The sequence below is a fragment of the Capra hircus genome, chromosome 4 (genome assembly GCF_001704415.2).
Source record: "Capra hircus breed San Clemente chromosome 4, ASM170441v1, whole genome shotgun sequence".
Lineage (NCBI taxonomy): Eukaryota > Metazoa > Chordata > Mammalia > Artiodactyla > Bovidae > Capra > Capra hircus.
In genome coordinates, this window is record NC_030811.1 from 108254241 (window position 1) to 108275436 (window position 21196).

General features: G+C 38.4%; 1 protein-coding gene across 12 annotated transcripts in view; it reads right to left on the reverse strand.

Annotated features, from left to right (window-relative positions):
* The window catches only part of PPP1R9A (protein phosphatase 1 regulatory subunit 9A), a 343573-nt gene that overhangs the window by 151367 nt on the left and 171010 nt on the right, over nt 1-21196 (reverse strand). For all 12 annotated transcript variants that reach the window (XM_018047402.1, XM_018047405.1, XM_018047398.1 and 9 more), the window contains exons 3-4: nt 7304-7436; nt 1843-1963 (exon numbers count right to left, since the gene is read on the reverse strand). In XM_018047402.1, the coding sequence (XP_017902891.1) occupies nt 1843-1963; nt 7304-7436 (254 nt within the window). The remainder of the gene's footprint in view (nt 1-1842; nt 1964-7303; nt 7437-21196) is intronic.

A 21196-nucleotide genomic window follows, 5' to 3' on the forward strand; every position in this document is an offset into this window, starting at 1 on the left:
ACTCTTGCGACCCCATGGACTGCAGACTACCAGGCTCCTCCGTCCATGGGATTCTTCAGGCAAGAGGACTGGAGTGGGTTGCCATTTAGGAAATACTACTATCATCACAAAATACAATCTTTTATGGGAATATTTTATTTCACAGGGAAGCCTGGCACGCTGCAGTCCATGGGATTGTAAAAGAGTCGGACAAGACTTAGCACCTGAACAACAACAATTACAGAATCCATTGACAGAGCAAAGAAGTTATTTCCTTCATTAAGACAATAAATTACTTTTAAACACAAAATATTAATATCCCACTTTCTTTGTTTTAAGTATAACACCTAGTCAGCTGAAGATTCACTCAAAACATTCACTTCAGACCTTTTTTGTTTAAGTGTTCAGATCAGTTCAGTGCAGTTGCTCAGTCGTGTCCGACTCTTTGCGACCCCAAGAACCGCAGCAGCCAGGCCTCCCCGTCCATCACCAACCCCCGGAGTTTACCCAAACCCATGTCCGTTGAGTCAGTGATGCCATCCAGCCATCTCATCCTCTGTCATCCCCTTCTCCTCCTGCCCTCAGTCTTTCCCAGCATCAGGGTCTTTCCAAATCAGTCAGATCTTCGCATCAGGTGGCCAAAGTATTGGAGTTTCAGCTTCAAAATCAATCCTACCAATGAACATCCAGGACTAATCTCCTTTAGGATGGTCTGGTTGGATCTCCTTGCAGTCCAAAGGACTCTCAAGAGTCTTCTCCAATGTGTTATGGGAATACAAATAAGGTTACTCTCGTAAGATGTGATCCCTAACCACATGGAAAGAGATGATAATGAAGGTGTGGCTTCCTATTTAAACAAATCAATTTAGTTCCTCTGAAGGTATGGCTTTATATTTAAATAAATCAGTTTTATTTATCAGTCCTCTATTTAAATAAATTAGTTCCTCTTGGGAAACATCTTCAGATATCAATATGTTCTTAGAATTACAAAAGAAATATTACTACTACTGGTTTCACTGGAGATTCACAAATGATTTTCAATATGGTTTATTATTTCTAGATAAGATCGTAAAAGAAATACAAACTTAAACCTTGAAAAAAATCAAAGCCAGTTATTAATATTTAATTTTCTGGAAAAAATAAGATTATATTTCATTGATTTGGGCACTCATATTTTTTAGTCTACTTTTATTTCTACTGCCAATCCTCTGTATCATCCCCAATTTGTTGCATCAGTAGCTAGGTAAGGATTAATCAAAATCTTTAAAGATACTTATAGCTCAAGATGATGAAAGCTCAGATATAAAATATGAACATCTGATGCTCTGATGTGTATCCAATTATCCCAAGAGGATGTTTAACCCTCTCCGAGAGATTCCACAGGTTTAGATGGCACTCAAGAACCTATGTTTTTAGACGACACATTTTGAGAGACATTGATCTCCACAATCACCATCATTGCAGGATCCAAGTTCCTATTCTCTCTCCTACCACTGTCATTTTCAGAGGTGCCAGAACGACTATCATTTGTCTTGATATTTCTCAAGTGAAACTATATGCTGATCTCCATAGTACATATTGTTACATGATATATACCATGTTTTGATCACTATCCACGAGCTAGACAGATGAATGGATATATACAAAGGAAGACAGATATAGATAACAGACCCATCCACCTATTTATCTAATATACATTAAGGAAATATATTCTGACTACAAATCAGAAAATAATTCAAATATCTTAACATTTTCCACATCTGAGACACACTCTGAAATTCTGTTCTAAAAAATCAAAAGAAAGCTACCAATGAAAGAAATTCCCAGAAGACTTATAGATGTTAACAACAGTAGCTGGTTTACCTGCCATCTCGCTGAGCAGCACCACCTTCTGTCACTGTCTTGACAAATATCCCCAGCTTTTCAAGGCCTGCATCTGCTCCAACACCCATTCCAATAATACTTATGCCAAGTCCATCTTCATCTATGAAAAAGGAAAAAAGTGAACGACCTTAATTTTACACTCATCCAGAATTAGCTTCTGAGATCTATTTGCTGCTTTTAATTTTGTTCTTTGTGAACTATACTGACATGTTTGCTTTGACAGAATTTTATCTTATACTGGGGAGCAAAGATGTTAAATGGGGCTGGTGCACTGGGATGACCCAGAGGGTTGGTATGGGGAGGGAGGAGGGAGGGGGTTCAGGATGGGAAACACATGTACGCCCGTGGCGGATTCATGTTGATGTGTGGCAGAACCAATACAATATTGTAAAGTAATTAGCCTCCAATTAAAATAAATAAATTTAAATTCAAAAAAAAGATCCCTTAAAAGGCTTGTTAGTTTATTTTCACTTTACTATTGCAGTTGGCTATTCATTGTGATCCCTGGAAAAGGTAATAACTTGATTACTGAGCAATCAATCTATCTGAAAACACAGCCTAACTAAATAATACAGTATTTTTAAGCACAGAGCATACATACTCACACATATATGTTTGAGTATATAATTTTAAATTAATGTGATTATAATACATCTGGAATTTCCCAACTATTTATGTGGTCTTCTTTTTCTCTTTTAACTTGGGCCATGTGCCCATTCATGTTAATAAGATGGTAGGTATCTCTCAATATTTTCCTCTGTTCTACTATATAAGCATATAAACATATGATCAGATAAAATATATACATACATGTGCATATAATTGAATATACATATTACATAGTATTTAATTTTCCTTATTTCCTTTACACAAACAAGATCATATTATACCTACTTCTCTCTGCAGCTAATTTTTCTGATCCAATGATAAGATATCAACTTATATAGCCTTAAGTCACTTATAATGCATAACAGTTCATGGTGAGAAGGTGTCATAATTTATCCAACCATTTCTCTATAAACAGGCATTCACTTCTGATTTCATTTTATTGGACCTTTGAACAATATTGACAATCACATTTTTAAATTCAGATACAATTTTCCTTTCTGTGAACACATATATTTTAACATTAATGAAATAAAAGATACACTATTTGCATTCCACATTTTTTGGTTAACATTCAAAGCTGTTTTCTGATAGCCTCAAAGTCTTTATAATAATGGTGCATTAGCTGTATAAAAATAGATACGAACTAATCAACAGAGTTGGATTGATTAAAAAAAATAAACTGGCTCATGTACTCAATAGAATGTTTCATGCTTTTAAAAGACTCTTTAGCAATAACCTTTAATTTGCTAAGTATTCTCAGCTAGTAATTTTTTGAATAGGGTTCATCTCATTGATTATTACTTATTACTAGCTTCTGCTTTAAGTATTTCTAAGTACAATTCATAATCCTACATTTTTAGTCTGCTGCTGCTGCTGCTAAGTTGCTTCAGTTGTGTCCGACTCTGTGCGACCCCAGAGACGGCAGCCCACCAGGGTCCCCCGTCCCTGGGATTCTCCAGGCAAGAACACTGGAGTGGGTCACCATTTCCTTCTCCAGTGCGTGAAAGGAAAAGCGAAAGTGAAGTCATTCAGTGTCTGACTCTTAGCGACCCCATGGACTGCAGCCCACCAGGCTCCTCCGCCCATGGGATTTTCCAGGCAAGAGTACTGGAGCAGCATATCTAAATACTGTCTAATGCCTGCCCCGCCCCAGACCAGACGCTCACCCTGTCTACACTATATGGTTCCCCTCCCCATAAGGCCCCTCTCCAGAGCTTCAGGCCCGCTGCCTCCGAGGTGCCCCCCGCCCAGCACCCCGCCCTCCGCCAGGCCGCCTAAGCCCAGGGGCAGCTCCAGTGGCTTGGCACTGGGCTCCTCCCCGCCTGTCCCCACCCCTCCAGGTTGTCCTCCACACTTGCCAGATTAAATCCTCGCGAAGACTCACGTCACTCTCCCACTCAGAAGCCCTGCCCGGCGTACCAGCGGCTAAACTCCTTAGCTGGCATCCATAGGCCAGGCACAGGCCATCCACGATGGGCCTCGACACACACACCTGCGTGTTTTTTCTCAGTGCGTGGCCTTGCATGGGTGGTATTGCGTGGGCAGCCTAGTATGGATGTACATTTGTGCTTGGGCCAGCCCTGGGCTGCTACAGACTGTTTACCCACCTGGAAAATATTTTCTAAGGACAAATCCCTGGGAGCCGAATTTGTGCTTAACGGATAGGAGGCTTTTGCTCCATGTTGCCAAACTGCCCTGTGCAAAGACTGTGCCAGTTTACATCCCCGCCACAGTCGGGCAAGGCCTGTCCCCCCGCACTCCTGCATGTGCTGGTCTTACTGGTCCATTTTCAAATGGGGTGGCATTGCATTGCATTACTTCAGGCGCCTAAAAAGGCATGGGGAAAAAACATTAGAAACGTCTGAGTGGCTGTTACTGAGGTCACCTATAAGGCAGTTATGTCTTAAAAAGATTTGGCTTAGTTGGGGAGATAAGACATATGACAAATTTTTAGTCTACATATGTTTAAAAATATGCCATTTAGCAAAAGCGTGATGTCTTTGCTCAGTTGTATGCTGAAGAAAGCTAGTACAGAGTTTGATCCCCAGCTGAAGGCACATCCACATTGATTTCAGGCATAGGTACCTCTCCACTGTGAGAACTGTTGACTAAATGAGTGATCGCTGGGGACTTTCCTTCACTCCTTACGTTTCGAAGATTTGCACACTTCCTTTTCCATGTTTATTACATTCTAATTGTTTCCCTGGTATAGGTATTCATATTCATTAAGAGGCATTCTCGTTCTAAAAACTTTCCTACATTCACTATAGCTTTAGTTTCTCCCTAGAATGAGGCTTCTTATGCACAGGAAGGTCAGATCTGTGCTGAAAGCTCTTCCTTATTGGTTACATGTACATAGTTGCTTCTGTTACACAAATTCTCTTATGTGTATAAAAGTTAGCTGTATTCAGAATTATTGCACATATTTATCACATTCATAGGATTTCTCTAGAGTGTGAATGTTCATGTTTACGAAGGGATTAATAATGCCCAAAAGCCTTCCCAGTGTTTACATTTAGTGAGTTTGCTCTTGTGTTGTTTAAGAGATGATCGCTGTAGACTTTTCCACATTGAATAATGTTGCAGGGCTTCTATCCTGTATGAAATCTTTGGTGAATATTAAGTATTAGGGGGATTCTTATCCGTATTCATTGTATTTATAGAACTTTTGTTCATTATGAATTAACACATGTCAAGCCAACGTTAAGTTCCCACACTCAGTATATTCAAAGGGCTCCTCTCAATTGTGGATTCTCTGTACTGCCATTTAATAGTTTCTTCTAACAAATATCCTGCATGAAAATTACATCTTAGTTTTTAAATCCATTTTCTCTCCCTGGACTCAGGTTTTAGGAAAATCATCTCCTTTCCTTTCATAGCTGCTTTTGATGCTCTAACTGGAAAATTACTCAGTCTTGCAAAGATGAAAATGCAACTGTGGGCAAAGCAGTATGTTGGCTTGAGCCACTCTCAATTCAGTGCAGACCACCTGAAAGACACAGCGATAACAGAAAGAAAACTAAAGGAAGAGGACAATCAGCCCAGAGATCAGTTGACTGATTTCATCTCTGTACAGCTTCTCTGAGATGGCAAGCATGGGTGAAGTCCCGAGCCACACACTTGAAGGCTTTGATTCCTGTGGTTGCACCATCAAGAACCCAGCACCCACCCTGTCTTCCTCTGTATATATTTTACTAGGAATACGCAGAGCACGAAGTATGCAAAACATCCAGGAAAAGATGGGAAAGACTCAAAGGCTATGTTAGGAAGATGCTGTCACCACCTTCTGGAGCTCAGAGCTTATTTTCTCTACCAGGAAAAAAAAAATCTCATGTTGGTTCAGCATTCCCCTCACTGCTAGTGAGGTTTGAGCTTGTATTCATAGGAATGTGGGCCATTCAATTTCCTCTAAAGTAAAGTGCCAATTTTTCTAATGAGTTTTGCCTGTCTCTTTCGTCCTGATAATTTACAGACTCTCAGAATATTCTAGCTATTAACTCCATGTCATCTATACTGAATATTTCCCCTCCTAAATATATCACTAATCTGTTGGCTTTGTTTGACAATATTGCCTTTAAAAGTTTAAAATTTTGAATGAGTGAATTGGTCCATCTTTCTTTTTTAATTTCTGATTTTCCAAATGGTTAAGCCCCTCCTCCCAGAAGCCCAGATGTAGATATACATTTTCATAAAATATCTTTGTTTTTTAATATTTTACTATTTGATTCATGTAGTTTACCTTTCTATATGTTATAATGAAATGAAGTTTTCCCAACTTAACATTCTTTCAGATAGATGCTCAGTTATGCCAGAATAATTTGTAAAGTACCCTGTTACTCCTAAATTAGAGTATCTCACGTGTCACATTATTAAATTTTCATGCACACTAACATCATTCTCTGGACCTTGTAATTTGTTTCACTGATCAACTGCTGTGTGATTACAATTTGTTCTGATTGTAGAGGATTTACATTACATTCAGATATTTGGAAAATTAAATTATTTCACTTTCTTTTTCATACTTCTCTTAGGTCTGTATTTTTCCATGTAAATTTTAGTACTGTATTATGCTATCCCCTCTCCCAGTGTAACTGATGACAGTTCTATTTGAATTGCATTAAATTTATATATTACTTTATCAGGACTGAAGATACCTATCAGATATAGGAGAGACTTTCCTATACTGAGTCTTCCCATCCAAGAATGCAGAATATCTATTTACTTCGATCCTGTATCTTTAATCAAGATCTTCAGTCAGGATCCTATATCTTTAATGGGCTTCCCAGGTGTCTCAGCTGGTAAAGAATCCTCCTGCAATCCAGGAGACCTGGGTTCAGTGCCTCAGTTGGGAGGATCCCCTGGAGAATGGAACGGTTACCCACTCCAGTATCCTGGCCAGGAGAATTCCATCGGGTCGCAGAGAGTCGGGCACGACCGAGCACCTTGCACTTTCACTTTTGTGTCTTTAATTACCCCAAACACCGAGGCCAAGCTCTCATAGCAGCTCTCCCTGGACTCTTCACATGCACCAGTGGTTTGCAGGAATACAAGGAAACATCAGACCTCATTCACAATTCCCTACTCCTAGTCACAAATCCAGCCAACTAAAGTAGATGGGTTTCAGGAGGGATGGTAATGGAGGAGTCTTTCAATATAACATCTATACAGAATTCATATAAACTGGTTTTGAAATTAAAAAAATAAAACCTTCCATGAGAATGAAAACTTTCTCCAATCCTTAGGGGGAAAAAAGGCTATACTTAGGGAAAATAAAGTCATTTCTATACTATTAAAATACCAGCATAACATTAACATTGCAGAGCTCATATACCTTTTTCTAGTTCCACTGGGAAAAGTTCCAGCTTTTCTACACGTTTTTCAAGTTCATACTCAGCCGAAGCAGCCACAGGGTCAACTTCATCGTTCCTCCTGTCATAGTCTTCATTGGAGTATGTGCTGAAGACCTGTAGTAAGACGTCAACAATAAGATGAAAAGACAGAAAAGACAGCTTTCTTAATTTAAAAAATTCTGCTAAGTATCCAAAACTACAGAAGTTAAAAATTTCGTATGAAGAATTTCTTCTATACAACTGTTTCGTCATCAAATCAATAGAGATGTTAGGAAAAGGAAAACTGAATCAGAATAAAAGTAACTCACTAATTTAAAAAGTGTACCACTTTTAATAATTTGAGAGACAACAGTAGCCAACAGCTAATCATTACATGGTTATCAATATTTATCACTTTTTACAGAATCAGGGTATACCATATTAGCTGCAATGAAACTAAGGTAAAGCATCCTGAGCATGCCGCTAGGGCAAATGCCCACACGTAATGCATTCCATGCTATGACCTGTAAAAGCCCTGGTGTGGTAGTGTGCTGGTACTAGAATTATATTTGACGCATAAAATCATTGAAACTGACTTCTATTGTATACTGTACCAGGCAGTATTAAGCTCTCATTTGTCATCTCTCATTTTACTTGCATGCAAATATAAATTAAATTCTCACTGAACATTTTAATGAAATCACTATCAAAATATTGCTGAAGATCTGTAGAAAATACAGAATATTGGTAGGTCTTTCTTCCTGACCTAAATCATTCATAAGATCATTACATGTGGTCTTCAAATGTAGCCATAAGAAACGTATTATCCTTATTTCTGCTGAAATATTTGATTTATTTTAAAAGTAACTGGAAGTTGGTTTACAATCCCTCACTTAATACATTAAAGAATATTCAAAAGAAAGAAATATATAATTCATCAAACCAAATTAATTTGCATGATAAAAACTGACATTTTCAATTAAATTCAATAGTTATGAAGTATTCAAACTGTGCCTGACAAAACTCTGTCATGTCCTCCAAAATTTAAAAACTCAGAGTGAGCAGTTTTTTTAAAAATATGCATAAAAAGTGATAATAAACGTAGAAAGCAGGACTGAAGTTCAAAGATGGAAGAAATCAAGTCTATTGTCTATCAAGCTGGCCCTGCTAGTCCAGATGTGGTTTACATTCATATTGCTGGAAAACTGGCAGTTCTTATATGCTATATATGGTAGTCTATAAACCAGAAACACATATTGGATACACAGAAACACATGCAGTGTGGTTCCTCAGCCTACATACTTTTGAAAATCGTGTCATTTATAGCCTTTGTTCCTGACTTTCAACATGTTTTCATAGCCATGCACCATTCACAGTTGGTCTCAACCACATTTCTCCACCACAATAAACATTTCTGCATCAAAAGGAACACTTCTAGACTATGGGGTTTGTATCTGTGAAATTAATCTTTTCATAAAATATGCTTCCTATGCCCCTTCCATAGAATCTTCTAGTGTTTTTCTTAAATTGTCAGGTTTATGACTTTTTCTAAGACAGCCTTTTTAATCTTTCATTTCCCTTATATGTTTTGGTAATCATGTATTCACATATATTCATGCATCAAAAATTTATACAGTACCAGCTCTATGCCAGACATTATGCTAGACACAGAAGAAAGCACATTCTCAAGACGCTCACAGTTTAGTAGGGACACAGAAATTAAAAAACAACTACCACATATGTGATAATTGATATAACAAAAGAATGTACCAAGCAATTTGTTTTTTGTTCAGAGAAAGGGAAGAATTTCATGGAAGGGGAACTATCTGAGCTGAATCCTAAAGAATAAACAAGGATTTATATATTCAAATGTAGGAGAGGTGAAATGATTATTTCAAATATAAGACACTAGAAAAAATCTGTATCTTTTGGAAAACACGGACAATTGAATGGATCACAATATAGCATGCCTAGAGAAACAAATTTTAGTAACACACACAAAAAAGTAATTGGATCTGGAACATACAGGTCCTGGAAACTACTGACAGTGATGACTGGAAATTATTCCATTAATGTCTGCCATTCTACTTCTGCTAATAGGCTCAATTATATGATTGTTAAACAAGGATTTAAATGATATTCATACACAATATAACTCAACTTTACTCCTGCATTTAATATGTGAATAAAAGAATGTATATGTATTTTTATATATGTACATATGTGTATGTGTGTGTGTATACAGTGGAAGTGAGAAATAGATTTGAGGGACTAGATCTGACAGATAGAGTGCCTGATGAACTATGGATGGAGGTTCGTGATATTGTATAGGAGACAGGGATCAAGATCATCCCCAAGAAAAAGAAACGCAAAAAAGCAAAATGGCTGTCTGAGGAGGCCTTACAAACAGCTGTGAAAAGAAGAGAAGTGAAAAGCAAAGGAGGAAAAGGAAAACTATATCCATTTGAATACAGAGATCCAAGGAGAGATAAGAAAGCCTTCCTCAACAATCAATGCAAAGAAATAGAGGAAAACAACAGAATGGGAAAGACTAGAGATCTCTTCAAGAAAATTAGAGATACCAAGGGAACATTTCATGCAAAGATGGGCTCAATAAAGGACAGAAATGGTATGGAACTAACAGAAGCAGAAGATATTAAGAAGAGGTGGCAAGAATACACAGAAGAAATATACAAAAAAGATCTTCTTCATGACCCGGATAATCACGATGGTGTGATCACTCACCTAGAGCCAGACATCCTGGAATGTGAAGTCAAGTGGGCCTTAGAAAGCATCACTACGAACAAAGCTAGTGGAGGTGATGGAATTCGAGTTGAGCTGTTTCAAATCCTGAAAGATGATGCTGTGAAAGTGCTGCACTCAACATGTCAGCAAATTTGGAAAACTCAGCAGTGGCCACAGGACTAGAAAAGGTCAGTTTTCATTCCAATCTCAAAGAAAGGCAATGCCAAAGAATGCTCAAACTACCACACAATTGCACTCATCTCACACGCTAGGAAAGTAATGCTCAAAATTCTCCAAGCCAGGCTTCAGCAATATGTGAACCGCGAACTTCCAGATGTCCAAGCTGGTTTTAGAAAAGGCAGAGGAACCAGAGATCAAATTGCCAACATCCGCTGGATCATTGGAAAAGCAAGAGAGTTCCAGAAAAACATCTATTTCTGCTTTATTGACTAAGCCAAAGCCTTTGACTGTGTAGATCACAATAAACTGGAAATTCTGAAAGAGATGGGAATACCAGACTTCCAGACTTGCCTCCTGAGAAACCTGTAAGCAGGTCAGGAAAAACTGTTAGAACTGGACATGGAACAACAGACTGGTTCCAAATAGGAAAAGGAGTATGTCAAGGCTAAATATTGTCACCCCTGCTTATTTAACTTCTATGCAGAGTACATTATGAGAAATGCTGGGCTGGAAGAAACACAAGATGGAATCAAGATCGCTGGGAGAAACACCAATAACCTCAGATATGCAGATGATACCACCCTTATGGCAGAAAGTGAAGAAGAACTAAATAGCCTCTTGATGAAAGTGAAAAAGGAGAGTGAAAAGCTTGGCTTAAAGCTCAACATTCAGAAAACTAAGATCATGGCATCCGGTCCCATCAGTTCAGTTCAGTTCAATCACTCATTCGTGTCTGACTCTTTGCGACCCCATGAATCACAGCATGCCAGCCCTCCCTGTCCATCACCAACTCCCAGAATTTACTCAAACTCATGTCCATCGTCAGTGATCCCATCCAGCCATCTCATCTTCTGTCGTCCCCTTCTCCTCCTGCCCCCAATCCCTCCCAGCATCAGGGTCTTTTTCAATGAGTCAACTCTTGGCATGAGGTGGCCAAAGTATTCGAGTTTCAGCGTTAGCATCAGTCCTTCCAATGAACACCCAGGACTGATCTCCTTTACAATGGACTGGTTGGATCTCCTTACAGTCCAAGGGACTCTCAAGAGTCTTCTCCAACACCACAGTTCAAAAGCATCAATTCTTTGGCACTCAGCTTTCTTCACAATCCGACTCTCACATCTGGTCCCATCACTTCATGGCACATAGATGGGGAAACAGTGGAAACAATGGCTGACTTTATTTTGGAGGGCTCCAAAATCACTGCAGATGGTGACTGCTGCCATTAAATTAAAAGACGCTTACTCCTTGGAATGAAAGTTATGACCAATCTAGACAGCATATTAAAAAGCAGAGACATTACTTTGCCAACAAAGGTCTGTCTAGTCAAAGCTATGGTTTTTCCGGTAGTCATGTACAGATGTGAGAGTTGGACTATATAGAAAGCTGAGCACCGAAGAATTGATGCTTTTTAACTGTGGTGTTGGAGAAGACTCTTGAAGAGTCCCTTGGACTGCAAGGAGATCCAACCAGTCCATCCTAGAGGAGATCAGTCCTGAGTATTCATTGGAAGGACTGATGTTGAAGCTGAAACTCCAATACTTTGGCCACCTGATGTGAAGAGCTGACTCATCTGAAAAGACCCTGATGCTAGGAAATATTGAGGGCAGGAGGAGGAGGGGATGACAGAGGATGAGACGGCTGGATGGCACCACTGCCTCAATGGACACGAGTTTGAGTAAACTCCAGGACTTGGTGATGGACAGGGATGCCTGGCGTCCTACAGTTCTTGGGGTCACAAAGAGTCGGACATGACTGAGCGACTGAACTGAACTGAACTGTGAGTGTATACACACACACCTGCTAGCAAATATTCTTCCTAAAAAAGGCTGGTTTATAACGTTCATTTAGGGATATCCCAAAATTAAATAAAACAAACAGAAAACTAACTATATAATTACAGGCTGGAAAATAATTTTTTAAATAATGTTTGAGGCATCTAGCAATCAGAGGACCATATCACCATTTCATTCTGTAGAGAACAAATAAGGTAATATACTTTTCATCCTCAGCTTGTTCATTGTCTGGTAAATTACGTGGGCACCCTTATAAATACATGAAAAAAAATGCCAGAATTCATTATTTGTGAATTAAGCTTTTGTTTACCTGGAGAATCCAAGAGGTTAAACAGAAAAATTTAGAACAAGAGTTCAGTGATTTCTACATTCCCTCACTCACGTAAAAAAATCATTCTCTTAAACTTAAGCAAGCCAAACTTGGGCTACTGCTACTACAAATGAAGAGGACAATTACAAGAAAAGCAAGTGTGTTTCTAGAAATGTAGTTCCCTAACCATTATATCTGTGATAAATTATCATACAACCTCAAATTTATTGTGAGACCTACAGATAGAAATACTAATGTCATTTTAAAGAAATTAAAACAGTGTTGTCTTGCCTTTGGAAAAAGAAAAAAAAAGAGTTCAGTGAAAACAGAATTTGGAAACTGACCAAAAAATCCATAGTCATTTTAGAAAATATAATAGACAAGATGATGAATTATAAAATTAGTTATTATAAATGTGCAAGGGTATCCTTATCTTTAAAACGTAACTGAAAAATTAAAAAAGCCCTGAGTAAGCGTAATGCCATTTTATGTTCTTCGATTAAAATCCTTAATATTGTAAAATCACCTATGATCCTAAATTACTGTAAATGTCTGTTTGCCCCAATTTAATTTATGAATACAGGGCAATCAAAATTGAAATTCCACTAACATTATTCCTGGAAACTAGGAAGCTGTTTGCAAACTAAGAATAAGAATGGAAACAGACCTTATCAGATATCAGAAGAGATAATAAAACCTCATTTATTAATGCAATATACTTTGCCCAAAGACAGATCTATTTTGTACTTTCTGTTTCTCTCCTCTACTTTTCTACTCAAATTAGTTTGGGTGATCTATTCAAAAAATAGTAGGGAAAGAATGAGATATCCTCCTGGAAAAAAGAATTCCTATTTCATATGATTAACAAAAGTAAAATTTACATTGGCTAAGGACAAAAAAATTAAAAATTATTAAACTGCTGAAGTTCAAACTACCAAACAATTACATGCATTTTTCATGCTAGTAAGGTTACTCAAAATCCTTCAAGTTAGGCTTCAGCAGTATGTGTAGCGAGAACTTCCAGTTGTAGAAGCTGGGTTTAGAAATGGTTGAGGAACCAGGGAACAAACTGTCAACATTCATTGGACAACAGAGGAAGGAAAGGAATTCCAGAAAAACAATTATTTCTGCTTCAGCGACTATGAGAAGGTCTTAGACTACATGGATCATAACAAACCATGGAAACTCCTTAAAACAGATGGGAATATCAGACCACCTTACCTGTCTCCTGAGAAACCTGTATGCGGGGCAAGAAGCAACTGTTAGAACCTTACATGGAACAAATGACTGGTTCAAAATTGGGAAAGGAGTTAAGACAAGGCTGTATATTGTCACTCTGTTTATTTAATTTACAAGCAGAGTACATCATGAGAAATGCCAGGCTGGATGAGCCATAAGCTGAAACCAAGATTGCTGGAAGAAATATCAACAGCTTCACATATGCAGATGATACCATTCTAATGGCAGAAAAGATGAACTAAAGAGCCTCTCAATGAGGGTAAAAGAGGAGAGTGAAAAAGCCGGCTTAAAACTCAACATTTATTAAAAAAAACTAAGATCATGGCATTTGGTCCCATCATTTCACAGCAAATAGATGGGGGAAAAGTGGAAACAATGACACACAGATTTTCTTTTCTTGAGCTCCAAGATCATCACAGATGGTGACTGCAACCATTAAATTAAAAGATGCTTGCTTCTTGGAATTAAAACTATGACAAACCTAGACAGAGTGTTAAAAAACAAAGACATCACTATGCTAACAAAGGTTCCATCTAGTCAAAGTCATTGTTTTTCCAGTAGTCATGAACGGATGTGAGTGTTGGACCATAAGAAGGCTGAGCACCAAAAACTGATGCTTTTGAATTGTGGTGCTTGAGAAGACTCTTGAGGGTCCCTTGGACTGCAAGAAGACCAAATCAGTCAATCCTAAAGGAAATCAACCCTGAATACTCTTTGGAAGGACTGATGCTGAAGCTGTAGCTGCAATAATTTGGCCACCTGATGTGAAGAGCCAACTCACTGGAAAAGATCCTGATGCTGGGAAAGATTGAAGGTAAAAGGAGCAGAGGGTGATAGAAGATGAGATAGTTATAAAGCATCACTAGCTCGATGAACATGAAGTTGAGCAAACCCCAGGAGAGAGTGGAGGACACAGAAGCCTGGTGTGCTGCAGTCCATGGGGTTGCAAATAGTCAGACAACTTAGTGACTGAACAGCAACAAATTGCTAACAGAAAAGATGCAACAATGTTTTTAACAGGCAAGAGAGAATCTTCCCCAAAAGCCACGGATCCTAAAAAGCCTAAGGAAAATAAAGTATTTGATTAAAAATTAATGCTAAAAACTTCTAGGTAACAATATACACCATAATGAAATCATAAAACAGGTCAAATATTAGGAGAATATATTGCCAAATATCAAGATGAAATATGAACATCTGTAATATAAGAAATGTTTTATCACCTTAAAAACTACATCTATAAGTAGGGAGAAGGAAACTGAGAATTCAACAAAGAAACACTACTGTTCAATAAATGATGTAAAGATGCTCAATTTTATTAAAAATTTTCTTCTTAAAAATTAATTTAAGAAGGAAATGCGATATATTCACCTATAGGATGACTTTTTCAAAAAGCCTGCAACATCTAGTGTTTGTGAGGGTATAGGAGAAATACCCTTGAAAAAGCACGGAAAAAGTCAAAATTTGAAATTAGCTATCAAGATTGTAAATGCAAATGCCTTTGATCCAATAACGCTACATGTAAGTATTTACAGAGATATTTACAAGTGTGCAGATATCTGTGCAAGGAAGTTCATTAAAGAACCATTTGTAATTCCCCAAGATGGAAAATTATATAAATGTTCAAAGATAGAGAAAATGTCTTACTATGTTATAGTATTTACAAAGATGTAATTTCATGCAATGATAAGAAAGATCTATCTCTGCAGACATGAAAGGCTCTGAAATTACTTAGCCAAAGGCTCATATATTACTTAACCAAAAAGGCACATGGCAGATATATTTATATCTATATCCATATGTATCTACTCCTTTATCTCTATATATTCATATATAGTGAGTGAAAGTCACTCAGTCGTGTCTGACTCTTTGCAACCCCATGGACTATAATACAGTCCATGGAATTCTCCAGGCCAGAATACTGGAGTGGGTAGCCTTTCCCTTTTCCAGGTGATCTTCCCAACCCAGGGAACAAACCCAGGTCTCCTACATTGCAGGCAGATTCCTTACCAGCTGAGCCACCAGGGCAGCCCAAGAATACTGGAGTGGGTAGCCTATCCCTTCTCCAGCAAATCTTCCCCACCCAGGAACTGAACTGGAGTCTCCTGCACTGCAGGCGGATTCTTGACCAGCTGAGCTACCAGGGAAGCCCATATACATATAGGTTTAAATATACTCTCAATTGGTATGACCCTAACTTTAATCTAAATTAAAGATCTACTAAATTTCCTACCATGTAACTATTGGCAAACAGTAAAATCACTCTAAGCCTCAGTTTGATTATTTACAAAATGGCTATAATAATAATAATACCTATCATATAAAGTTGCTGTGAAAATGAAATGAGACAATCCAAATAATTATGCTGGGTTCAACGTAAGGGGAGTGAAAGCTTTCCCAGGGTAATCAGAGATAATAATATTTCCCTAGATACCTACACTCATCTCATACTCTTATTTACAAATAAGTGTTGAATGTTTCATTCACTATGACGCTTAATGCCCTTGGAACAAAAATCTACTAGACTAATTTGATATTACAGTGTAGACTGGCCTGCCAAAACCCCTACCTATGTCCAGGGCAATATAGTACCATTACACAATGGCTTGTTATTTGCTAGGCTTTGTTTTGCCTTGACCAGGAAGAACCTCAGAGATGAAAGGAAAATTGACCTAGGTAAGACTTTCCCTTTCGTCAATATGGTCATGACTCATTCAGTATTCTTACAATAGTTCTACCATTTTTATTTATATTACAACTGCTCTATAAATATATATGAACAGTTAATTATGCAAATAATAATCAAAACCCCATCATGATATTGCTGCAATGCAAAAATGTAAAAAACTAAAGGCCAACAGCATCCTGTGTCCTAATATTCAGCACCATTCAAGAGATATACACATATATTTAGTTCAGTCACCTTTACATTGTTTCTGTGCTATTTCACTGAGAAAAGCAAAAGGATGTTTAAATTTAAGACTTCTTGTTTCAGAGCCAACAAGCGATATTCTATTCCTTGATCAAAGGAAACAAAACAAGACCTTATCCCTTGCTTTGCAGCAGAGACAGGCTTTTAGGGATAACAAGTTTACAAATACAGTTAGCAATGACATTTCTGACCCTGCAACCCAAAGTTATGAAAAATAAATAAAGTTAAAATTAGCTTATAAGATTTCAACTAGGACCATTCTTTTTCACATTTCCAGTAATTGGAGCTCCAACACTTTTTCAAAACAACAGCAACCTTTTTTCAACAATAAGGGAAAAAAACCTGATTTCCTTTACTTCCTGACAACACACTTTCTTTAATCAATGCAGGTCAAAATGAGTCCAGGATTCTCTGTAAATGCTGACTGGAAGGAATCTCCCACAAGGCTTCCCCAGGGTTTCAGTTCTGCCTGTCGCCTGTGTTCTGTGTCATCTCCTGGCACATCAAAGGCGGAAAGTGTTCCCGGTCCTAGCAAGCTGCATTTCAGATGATGGCTTGGCACAGCATGCTCGTGGAGATTCGCCAAGCATTCACATGCTTCCACAAACGGGCCCCACTTATCACAAGCTTCCTTGGCAGAACTCTAACTCACCTTCACATGATTCTAGCAGCTCTGCTTAAGGGACTCTATAAATCGAAACCAAGAGAAGACAGTCCACCTCAAAGTTTTTAAAAACAAATTTGGTGATAAACCATCGTCAGAAAGGAGGATCCTGACAGCCTTAGAACAATGTACACAAAACTTCAGTTTCCTTTCCTTCACACACTGATTAACAATGTTAAGAATTATAGTTTCTAGATTGCCTAGTGTGTGCCCGGGAGTATGTTAGGATCTCGGTGCAAACTGACATAAGCCAAACTGGAGCTTAAAATCATCAGGCATTTGCGGGTAAGCACTGGCAGTGTCCAAAGATTCTAAATAGGTGAGAGCTTTCTGATGAATATAAACACATTGATGAGTAGGAGGATGAAAAAACAGCCCCACAGCTGTATCCTGCATGCTCAGTACAGTCTCAGATTTCTATCCTTCAGTTACTCTGGCAAGTAACCTGCATGGAGGCATGCTTAAAGCAACTGCGACAATATTCCACAGTAGAATGGCTCTAACCTAACTGGATCTGTCAACAAAATCCTACATTCCAGAAAAAAAGACCAAATGAATAAGAGAGTTAGACACTCCTGCAAAACCTCAGCTTGCTTGAATCAAAATCCATTTACATAAAATATTTCTAAAACCAATCCACGTATTTTCAATATCACTCATTTAACCAATTATCTGTAACATTCCTAACATTAATAAACCTTCCTATGCAGATTTAAAGTATGTATCTCTGGAGTGTAGACATCTACTTAGGTTCTTTCAAATACTAATCCTTGAGTGAAGATCCATGAGTGTTATACCTAGAGTGCTAACTAAAGACTCCTAAAGGAAAGCTATACCCATAAATATGGTGATGTGTATGTTGTAATAACTGAAAGTAAATTACAGACAATATAAAGCTTTACGGAAGTAGTCTTCAACTCTTGTACCAACTGATCCAGTAAATAAGGCAGAAAAAAGGAGAGTATTTACTTTTCATAGTTTTACATGAGAAATTCAAAACTCAGAGAGCAATATGCATGGCATATATGAGGATAACTAGTAAAGACAAAGTCCGTAAAGACAAAAGGTGTATTTCACGAGTTGCAAGCCTAGTGGCTTCATGAATAGCTAAAGAACAGGAAGTGAAAAAACAAATATACTTGACATAACGGGAGGTAGAGGACAGGCTGATCAAAAGGCAACACAAAGAGGCCTATATTCATCAGGTTTCTCCAGAGAAACACAACCAACAGGAGGTGTATGTGTATAAGATGTTCCCTGACCCAGGGATCGAACCTGGGTCTCCCACATTGCAGGCAGATTCTTTACTGTCTAAGCCACCAGCCCTCATATTTGTATTATGGTACCCCACTCCAGTACTCTTGCCTGGAGAATCCCAAGGACGGAGGAGCCTGATGGGCTGCAGTCCATGGGGTCACAAAGAGTCAGACACGACTAAGCGACTTCCCTTTCACTTTTCACTTTCATGCATTGGAGAAGGAAATGGCAACCCCCTCCAGTGTTCTTGCCTGGAGAATCCTAGGGACGGGGGAGCCTGGTGGGCTGCCGTCTATGGGGTCACACAGAGTCGGACACGACTGAAGTGACTTAGCAGATTTATTTTAAGGAATTGGCTCATGTCACTATAGAGACTGACAAATCCAAAATCTGTACAGTGGTAAGCTGGAGACACAGGGAAAAACTGCTCTTGGGAGTTCAGGTCCAAAGGATCCTCTCTGCCTCACGGGAAGTCAGAAAGAAAAGTGAAAGTGAAGTCACTCAGTCGTGTCCAACTCTTTGCGACCCCATGGACTGTAGGCTACCAGGCTCCTCTGTCCATGGGATTTTCCAGGCAATAGTACTGGAGTGGATTGCCATTTCCTTCTCCAGGGGATCTTCCCGACCCAGGGATCGAACCCAGGTCTCCCACATTGTAGACAAATGCTTTACCGTCTGAGCCACACTATAAAGCCTTCAACCAGTTGGATGAGTCCCACCCACATCACAGAGGGCAATTTACTTAACTGTACTCAAAGTCTACTAATTTAGATGTTAACCTCGTTCAAAAACAGCGTCACAAAAACATCTAAAATAATACGTGATCTAAAACATCTGGCCACCGTGGCCTAGACAAGTTGACACATAAAATTAACTATCACAAAGTCCTTAAAATAGAATACTCTTTGGCTCCAAAAGCTTGACATCTAACTGAGATAATCATATCTAGATAGTGCCTCTCTATATATCACTGGAGTGTTGTAAATTTTTATATCCCCAGACACTTTCATGGAATGTACACAAAACCCATGATAAAATTAAACATACATTTTTGTATTATCAATGGCACCAATCACTTCATACTTGTAGATAATCAACAATGAAATATGGAGAATGTAAATTCTTCAAATTTAAAATAGCAATGGTTGACTCTGTAGAAAGATAAGCTAAATATAAGAAAACTTTTTATGAAAGAATACTTAAAAGTAAGTGGAGTTTTATTAAGGTCACATACACAGAAATTATCAGTGAAATAAAAAGATTAGCAAGTCCTATATCTCTTCATTTTGACAAACTAGAATTCAGTTATAATTAGCACATTTATCTACAAATATGTATATAGTTAAAGTCCTTGAAAAATCTTAAAAATAAGCTTAATATCTCCTTACAAAATCAGCTTATGCCACTGGAGTAATTAAAAAGAAATTCCATCATAAATAAATATAAACTTTGCTTATTTTAAACTTGGACAAATTGTCCAAAAACGTGAGTTTTTCCAGTAAACAGCTGAACAGAAAACTGGACAGTTCCACAGATGTTCATGTTTTCTTGGTATTTTTCAAATTGTAATAAACATTTAAACACATCCATGAGAAATTAGCAACATTCTCTTTCAGCTCAGCCAGACTTTTAGTTTAAATCAGACATATGCTTTTCAAACTGACAACCAGTGGCCAGCATGAAATAAACTGGTGGCCTTGGTCCAGTTCCCACTGGACAGGTATCTTCATCACAGGAAAAAGTTAACTAATTAGCACCACTTGGCAACTTTTCGAGGGGCAGGATAATCTCCTAGAGAAATAACTTCCCATTCACAGAAGGTAATACTCCTGTACAGATGCAACAGGTCAAGCCAATAAGTCAGAGTCTGTTCTCAGATTTGTCTTAGCAGTTAGTATTCACTTCTTTCACTACCAGACCCAGCACTGTGCTTTTAAAGGCCCATGGAGTGAGATTATTTTGAATTATCTAAATAAGAAAACAGATGGAAGCGAGTACTACAGCATGTATGGGGTAGTGAGGTTAAAGAGGAGAAAGGGAGTCACGGGCCACACCAAAGATGGTTGAAGGCTGGGAAAAGAGACTTTCCATGGTATAAGAGTCATGTACAGAAGGTTACTCTCACCCATGCAAAGGTCCCAAGGGTGACTGCACCTCTGATATGAGGGCTATGGGGTATCATGAGGACTAAATACTAAACTTCAAGGTTTTAACAACCTTGGGAAGTATATTCCAGACCCAGAATTTTGCCTGGAAATAGAGTAAAAGAAAGAGCCTTGCAGGGAACTTGATCATCTGTTCAAAAATATCATCAGAAGTAATGGTTCAGGTTAAAAGCAGAAGGAGCCCTTTCCCTGCTGGTTCAGATGGTAAAGAGCCCACCTGCAATGTGGGAGACCTGTGCTCAATCCCTGGGTTGGGGAGATCTCCTGGAGGAAGGCATAACTAACCCACTCTAGTATTCTTGCCTGAAGAATCAGGATGAACAGAGGAGCCTGGCAGGCTACAGACCACGGGAGTCACAAAGAGTCAGCCAAGACGGAGCGACTAATCACAGCACAGCGCTGTAAAACTGTCGGAACTGGTGCATCTCTCCAGGGTGACGGGAGAAAATGTGAAAACATGGATGCGACCAAATAACAGCCAATCAGTGGGCAAGGATCTCAAGGAGGTTAACTTGAGCACAGCAGAAGAAAGCAATGTGATGTAAAGTATACTAGAGGTGGGTGAACTAAAATTGATTTCTACTCTTTAAACAAAACGGGCTGAAGAGCA